The sequence below is a fragment of the Nicotiana tabacum genome, chromosome 6, assembly GCF_000715075.1.
Source record: "Nicotiana tabacum cultivar K326 chromosome 6, ASM71507v2, whole genome shotgun sequence".
In the NCBI taxonomy this organism is placed as follows: domain Eukaryota; kingdom Viridiplantae; phylum Streptophyta; class Magnoliopsida; order Solanales; family Solanaceae; genus Nicotiana; species Nicotiana tabacum.
This window is the reverse complement of record NC_134085.1, coordinates 21,209,601-21,218,287: the sequence shown is the minus strand read 5'-3', so window position 1 is coordinate 21,218,287 and position 8,687 is coordinate 21,209,601. Positions and strand designations below refer to the sequence as shown.

The 8,687-nt window shown below is 32.3% G+C and overlaps 1 protein-coding gene across 1 annotated transcript; it reads left to right on the top strand.

Annotated features, from left to right (window-relative positions):
• Window positions 1-300: 300 nt before the first annotated feature.
• Window positions 301-7,213, top strand: LOC107804246 (transcription factor HBP-1b(c38)-like; the record flags this gene model as incomplete). The annotated part of the gene is given in 11 exon segments (NM_001325751.1): window positions 301-759; window positions 882-982; window positions 1,502-1,581; window positions 1,733-1,867; window positions 1,985-2,053; window positions 2,162-2,221; window positions 2,339-2,416; window positions 2,526-2,601; window positions 2,897-3,168; window positions 4,339-4,578; window positions 6,849-7,213. Coding segments are annotated over 11 exon segments (1,530 nt in total). The 3' UTR covers window positions 6,999-7,213.
• Between the last annotated feature and the right edge of the window lie 1,474 nt (window positions 7,214-8,687).

Below are 8,687 nucleotides of genomic sequence, written 5' to 3'. Positions count from 1 at the left end.
CACGAAGTATCAAGGGTATAATAGTCATTACACAAAGCTAAAGACTGAGATAGATGGTCGGACAAGGAAGCTCAAAAGCGGTTTCTATACAAACCAAAAGCCAAAGACTCAGATAGCTAGTAGTATTATTATTATTCTTTCTTATTTTCCTCATAGTCTTCAGTGATTTCGCCGAGTGGAACCGTTTTAGAAAAAGAAAGTGTTGAAACTCTCTGTGAATATTATCCGCTTTATCATCCTCGTCTTCTTCTTCTTTCTTTCTTTCTCTCTAGCTTTTGTCTTTTGCTTCTTTAGCATTCAATTCTTCATTTTCTTAACTTCTCATCAAAAACCTTAGCCTTTTTCTTAAATAACACCACCGACTGGACTATCCTTTCCTCTCTTTGGTTTTATCTGATTATGGTGATCTGGAACAACTCTATAAGTAGCTATGTAGTACAAGCAAATAATAAAAGAATAGTTATCATCTTCTGTTTTATAAATTTGAGAAATGGGATTTGAGAGAGCTTTTGTTGAGAGTTCACCTGAGCAAGAAAATAAGCTTTTTGTTGGTGTTTCTTATATGGATTCTTCTAACAAAAACCACGACCCGTTAGAAAGTAATAATCAGATTTCTTTTGGAGGTCAGCATCAACATCATCAACAACAGTTTTTTTATAATCATCATCAACAACAGCAGCTGCAAAATAATAATCAGATATCTTTTGGGATGATGCAACAGTCATCTTCTTCATCTTCTGCTATTCCTGGAAGTCTCATGTAATTAAATTCATTTTCCTTGCTTGACATATCAAATTTAGAGATATATAACTTATAAAATTAAACCCCATGTTATCATTTTTTTATTGACTTTTATTTTTCTTGGTTTTGTGGATGAGAAGAAGCAAAGACAGTGCTGGAGCTTATGATTTAGGTGAACTAGATCAAGCACTTTTTCAATATCTTGATGGCCAAGAACCTTCATCAATCCAAGAACAAAGACGTGAGCTTTTGATTTTTTATTTTCTTCTTCTTTTTTTGTCCTTTATTTTTCATGTCTTCTGAGTTCTGATCAATAAAGGGACTTAGCTTTTTGTTTATATTTAATTTTAGGTCTTTTCCGTTGAGATTCTCTCCATGGGGAATAGTTATTTTCCTGTCATGAGAAAAGCATGTTTTCAGATAAATTAAAATCTCTCATAGTACTCCTTTGACCAGATCCTCTCAGAACAAAAACAATTTCCTTTTTTTTCCATTTTTTCTGATTTCAAGAAAATAAAAGTAGCTTTCAGCCTTTTCCGATTTCAGCTGATCTTTTTGTTTTCTCACATATACCAAATCTGCTTCTATTGTAAAATGCACGAAATTAAAGATTTGCTTTTTTTTTCATCTCTCTTCTGAGCTTTTTTTTAGAGACTTTTGTGCATGACCTGTCAGAAATACAGAAACTCTCTTTCTTGAGAAGAAAGGATCTTTGAAATCTTAATTTAATTAACAAGAATTTTGTCTGAACATATTGCAGAAAATTCAGGTATGAGACCACCAACTCTGAACATATTTCCATCTCAACCCATGCATGTCGAGCCATCAACAACAAATAAGGTAAGTTAGATTATATAAATATGGATAAAATATAGGGTATCTATATTCAAGAAACCGTTAAGCATTTTTTATTTTCTTGCTATTAACAACTTTAGTTTTTTTTATTAATACCTACTGATTTATTTTCCTTGTAATTTCCTGCGTTTGGTAGATGAATACTGGATTAGTTTCTCCAGCAATAAGTGGCTCCAAGAGATCATCTCAGCCGTCCATGGAGTTGTCCAATAATCTCAAAAATAATGATGCTCCTTCTGCTTCTGGTCCTGAACCACCAAAAGCTGCTAAGGTATTTTAATGCAAAATTTCATTTTTGTTTATATTTGTTCTTTATAGATACTATAGTATTTCTTTTTATTTTAATTTCTTCTTAAAGATCTAATGTTTTCCTTCAATGTGATGACAGCGAGAGGGAAACAGGAAGGGTCCAACTTCAAGTTCAGAGCAAGATGCACCAAAAACACCAGATCCGAAGGTGAGACTTCTGGTTTTATCAATTGAGGAAATTTTATCCGTTTATCTTCCCTTTTACTAATTTACATAGTATAAATTTTGTGGAATTTTAATTTAACTTTCCTTGCAGACATTAAGGAGACTTGCTCAGAATAGAGAGGCAGCAAGAAAAAGTAGGCTTAGGAAAAAGGTACTTATTATTCACTTATTTTTATTGAGTTATTGATGTTGTTTCTGTTAAAACATTATCTTTGGGTATTATTCTGTGGAAAAACTTTGTTTTGATCTACTTGCTATTTCGTTACAGGCTTATGTTCAACAGCTAGAGTCAAGTAGAATCAGGCTTACTCAATTAGAGCAAGAACTACAAAGGGCTAGAGCACAAGTAATATATTTCTCTTCTAAATAACTCATCTCGTTTTAGAGATTTACCTACTTTAGTTTTTTTTATTCTTTCAAGAAAATAAAAATTCCCGAGAATTTGCATTTTTTAGGGATACTATTTTGGAGGAAACTCTCTTTTAGGAGGAGAACAAAACCTTCCTGTTAATATGGCCAACATGAGCTCAGGTACATCTGCATTTCTTGTCCTTTCTTCTTCTTCATAATTTTTCCTTTTTATTTGGATTTAACTTTAATATAGCGAAAGTGTAAAGAATTTTAATACTAACAGTATTTAACATATAGCAAACAGTTACCTCATTTTTCAGGATACTAATCACAATTATTAAGGACAATTATCTATAGTTATCTTTTTAAATAACCTGTGTAAAAATTCTTATACACTAGTAGTGTATAGAAGTTAAACTTTTTTTTGGGGTGTTTGAAGTATTTTTGTGGAGTTGATTTTGCTTGAATAATGTAGATGCTGCAGTTTTCGACATGGAGTACGCGAGGTGGCTAGAGGAACACCATCGACTAATGTGCGAGCTTCGAAACGCAGTGCAAGAGCATTTTCCAGAAAACGAGCTTCGAATCTATGTCGACAATTGTGTAACACATTACGACGAGATAATGAACCTCAAGAGTATGCTTACAAAATCTGATGTCTTTCATCTTGTTTCTGGTATGTGGAAGACTCCAGCTGAACGTTGCTTCATGTGGATGGGAGGGTTTCGGCCATCTGAGCTCCTCAAAGTACGTATACGTAACAAAAACCTAACAGAAAATTACATCACAATCAAGAATGATTAAAGATACATGCATGCAAACCCTAGTTTGCATAAGATAAACTGTTCTTTTTTTTTTTTTAATAATCAAGATATTCGAACTAACTTGAGTACCCTTGACTACTTTATATACTCACAAAACAAAAGAATTTTCGCACCATCTGGTCACCTAAAATATAAGTGCAAGTAATATTTGTAGAAAGTAGGATTACCAATCTAAAAGAATATGGACAAGTACTTGATCAACAGGTCAAAATATATTGATAATTATAGTATTAGCATATAGGAGTATGCGTTAATATTAAGATAAATGTACTTTTTAACTCTTTTTGTTCTCATTTTATATTGATTAGTAAATATTGTGTTTATAGTTCCAACTGGGTTGACAAAGGTTGGAGAGACATCATGAGATGCCTCACGAGGGAGACAAGAAGTTAATTCCATGGGTGGAACTTGTGAGAACATCTCATGATGTTCTGTAATTTCTGTTATGTACGTAATACTATCAATGAATGACGAAGTAAGACATCCCCAAGCTTTCCCTTTTAGGATCACGTTAGGTATTATTCCATACTCAACCATAAAGCCATGTCTGTTACGACCTTTATTCTGGTTTTCTTCCCATTATATTTCTCCCTTATATCTAGTTAAATATTATGTTTATGCGTGTTTATACACATAATGTTCGCTTCTTGTTATTCGAGCTCTTATTTAGGTGATCTATAGTGTAAAAATTTTTATATAGTGGATATAACTAAAATCCTTATTTTTATAAAAATACGCACAAGAAAAATCTGTATGTGATAATTTCTCGATATCTTATACTATACCTGTAATAGTGGGGTCGAGGAGTGATGAATCTTGCACGGTTATCTGATACCCTATCTCTATCTTTGTCTCTATATTTCATAATTCATTGACACAAAGAAATAGTCATGCTTTCTTTTAGATCTATTAACCTTTAGTTCGGGGTAAGTAAGAAGAAACAAAAGACCTTTTGGTAATTATATTGTGAACCACAACGGCCTCCACGTTTTTAAAAAAAAATCAAGATTCGTACTTTCTGATTATTGTTAATAGTATTTTGGAAGTTTATATTTGGATAAGCTAATGACATCTTTTTTGTTGGAATGATTAGATTATCCTGAGTCAGATTGAGCCATTAACAGAACAACAACTTATGGGGATTTGTGGGTTACAACAATCAACACAAGAAGCAGAGGATGCACTCTCTCAAGGACTTGAAGCTCTTAATCACTCTCTCTCAGACACCATTGCCTCTGATGCATTATCTTGCCCTCAAAACATGGCCAACTACATGGGCCAAATGGCTCTTGCCATGAACAAACTCTCCACTCTCGAAGGTTTCGTTCGACAGGTACGTGACATTATAAATAATTTTTATACTATCAGTACGTAAAACTTAATTTTTAAAAATTGGAGCTAGCGATCTTAAGGATAAAAAGAACGTATATCTTTTTCTACAATAGGATTGCATATAAAAGAGATCGATGAGAGTAATGCAAGTGATGTTGATGGATAGGTAGGGCCAAAGAGAAGAAGAATCTGCTCCTACTTGAGTTGGAAAACCTACTCCATCTGATGACCTACTACTCTCTCCAGCTGATTTTCTATATCTAATTAAACAAATACGGACATTAGTGGCCATGCATTAAACTATAGGGAAACCCTCGACTACAAAAAGATGGCATTGGTTTTGGTCACAAAGATTTTATAAATATTGCAGTTGATTTCGAGGAAAAAATATGTGGGACCCCTAGCTAGATTTATTATGTCTGGTATGTGTCCTCACACATATATAGGAAAAGAACAAGAAGTAACAAATTTAATATCATTCTGAAATTCTCTAATGTTCGAATTTTTCTCATCCATAAAATTGCTTAAGTTAATTAACAGACATATTAGCGCATTCTTTTGTCTTTCTCCTCTCCCCCGAACCTCCTTTCTACCCTCGAAAAAAGGGAAAAAGAAATAACATAAAGAGTATATAAGACCTAATATCATAGAGTATCTTTATTTATCAATTTTGCAAGACATTTCAACCAAAGTCACAAGGAAGAACAAACTTATAGAAAGGCAACTAGGAATTGAAATAGGGGAGAGATTCAAAAATATCCCTATCATAAATAATTTAGGCCCATATTATATGATGTCATAATCATAAACCTTTTGACTTAGACTACATTAAATAGACCATACATTTATATCCACCATGACCCCCTAGTTTCTTAAACGAATGGGAGAGAAAAGGAAATCCATTATCAACTTCACATAATTACATGAAAGTCATGGAACTTGACTCTCTTAAGTCATTCTTTTACTCAGAATAGAAACTTAGGGACTTTACTTTTGAAACTTATAAATCTTGTATTTATAATAAATGTGAAAGATCATTTCTTGGTTCCTTTTCTGGTGTGTTTTCATTTCTCATCATTGTTGCTAAATATTGACAAAACGTTATGATTGTTAATTTTTAGAAAGAATGCTGCCATTATTGATAACTTTTGGAACTTGCATAACTGATATCTCATGCTGCCATTAATTGATTTAAGAGCATACTTTTATTCTCAAAATTAGCTTGGGGTGGAATGTTGGAGAAAAAATAAAGCATCATAAATTACACTAGTAAGGTAGTTGTTGGGTTTTTAGGATAAATTAAATAGAAAGTACCATATTTTCCCCTCATTGTAAATTTGATGGTAAGCACCCTCCACTTCCAACCAAGAGGTTGTGAATTCGAGTCACTCCAAGAGCAAGGTAGGGAGTTCTTGGAGGGAAGGATGCTGAGGGTCTATGGGAAACAGCCTCTCTACTACCCTCCCCAGACCCCACTTGTGAGATTATACTGTTGTTATTGTTGTAAATTTGAGAATACATTATTGTTTTCTAAATGGCTGTTTGTCTTTCCAAAAGGTTGTTTCCAACAATCTAATTCTTTCAACACTTCACATAACAATATTTTACTCTAAATATATAGATTGTATTTCAAATACAACGCAAAACCATTAGTTTCTCATTCATTTATAGATGCCACCTAGAAGGTAGTATAAGCTGATTTTCTGGTTGAAACTACTATTTTATTTTTTTCTATTTTTCTAATGCATCTTTCACCATAGATTCTCTTCGTAATGCCTTTTGCATGCACTTTATCTGTAAAAACTCTTTGCATTAGAGTGGTCAGTATATACAATTGCTCACGCCACCTAGATCCAACCATATATTATTTCCTTTCTTGGGTCCCTCATAGTTGTTTTCTTACCTTTACTAATGTCCAGAAATTAAATTAAAGGAAAGTAACTGGAAAGGGGGTGGGGGGGGGGGGGGGGTTAGTTTTATAAATCTTTAATTATAAAAACATAAAGTATGTTCGTAGTCCATTTGACAATCAAATCAATCACTACCAAAGTCAGAAGATTATAGTATTGCCACATATTTCTAAACTCCTTGTCAATATTAAACTGTTAATAAAAGAATAATGTAATCCCTTCAAAAGTCAAACTTATATGCATGACTTCTTACTTAACAGTTTATTTGATTTCACCTACAATTATCTTAAATAAACTAATTCTTGACAAAATTAAATTAAAAACATTGGAGAATAAATGAATGTTTATTTTTCACTTACAGGCAGATAATTTGAGGCACCAAACAATTCATCGGCTGCATCAATTGCTCACAACTCGTCAAGCCGCTAGGTGTTTTCTGGCAATCGCTGAATATTTTCATCGGCTTCGAGCTCTCAGCTCTCTTTGGCATGCGCGCCCTCGACAAGAATAAGATGAAAAAAAAGTACTTAATTTTAGTTAGCTATCTAAGCTTCTATAATCTTCTTTATCTATTTCCCTTCAATATTTATGTTTTTTATTTTATTTTCTCCCTCCCTACTCTCTCCAGTTAACCTTTAATTACTTTTCATAGAGATGTATAGATAGACAAAAGAAATAACTAGAGTAAAATGATAAAAATAGAAGCTGGAACTCCACTTTCTTTGATCTTGTTATCTTCTTGGATTGAGAAATCTTGGTTAATCTTCAACCTAAGCAAGCAGCCTTCTCTGACTGAGAATTTTAGACTGTGGTAAATAATGAAAGATGATTGGGGTTTTGAACATGTAGCCACAACATATCTTTCAATGGAAAAAAATAATTGAGATACAACAACAACCCAATGTATTCCACAAGTTGAGATACGATCTGTAAATATATTTTTATGTGAAAAATGAACTTGACAAATTAGAACTAATCATAAAAAAAAAGTATTAAAAGGGCATCTAGTATACGAAACTCTCGCTATGCATAAGGTTTAAAAAATGTCATACCATATTAAGTCTATTAATTATAATTGATACACCATCTTGCCTTACTAAAAAACATTAAAAATAAAATAAAATTATTGAGTAATTTTTGTGGGACCTTCAAGAAGGAAGACATTTGGTAAGAGAAACAAAATGGGCAATGGATGTGTAGGGAGATTCATGCATCCATATGGACATTGTTGCAACTGCTCACAGGGTATTAGATGGCATTTTATGTAACAGAAAACAAGACCAACTTTGGTAGCTATTCAAATTTGGTTTGTTTTACATTTTCCACTTGGAAATATAATTGTGTTGTACCTTTTCAAGATTCCATGGTATTCTGGATAGTAATGGACTTATGGTGGAAGACTATTTTGATTGCAACAGGAAAAGATTAGGTGATCTAAATTTCTGAGTATATGAAAATCCTAACCCAAAGTCAAAAAAATATAATCATATTTAAAAGGATTAGCGAAAGAAAAGGATTAGTTAGACTATGAATACAAAATTTAGCAATGAAACTTTAGGGCCGTACACATTTCATGCCTAAATTAGAACTCTTTGTTTATAGAATTAGTGTCCAATAATAGGGATGCTTCACCTGCTACCTTTACCTCTAAGAATTATTAATTTTTTATGGAAATTCAAAAATGCTACTCTAATCATCAAAAGTTATATATGGCTATCATGGAAAAAGATATTCTCTTTGTCTCATTTTGTATTGCCATTATTATTTAGAAAGTCAAAATAGTTTTTTCTTTTAATCATAATATTATTAAACATTCTTATATGATTTTAATTGTATAAAAGATTGACTAAAATATAAAATATATTGATTTTTAGTACTTTTTCTAATTTTTAAATATGCAAATTATAAAAAAAAAAAAGTGTGTCGGAATCCAAAAACCTATCATACTTTGAATTTGGTCATTCGTTTTGGACGAAGCAATTAATTTATATATTATACTCTATGATTTGTTAATTATGACTTCTTCTGTTTTTTTGGTGTGTGTCTTGCTTTGAGTTGTTAGTCCGAATCTGTGGCTTGACAAATTAAGCAAAGGTTGACAAATAGAGCAGATATCGTATAGGATATGAAAAGTTAGATATTTTAAGATAACAAAAACGGAAAAGAGTTAGATCTGTCCCTTTACCCTCGAAATTAGTTA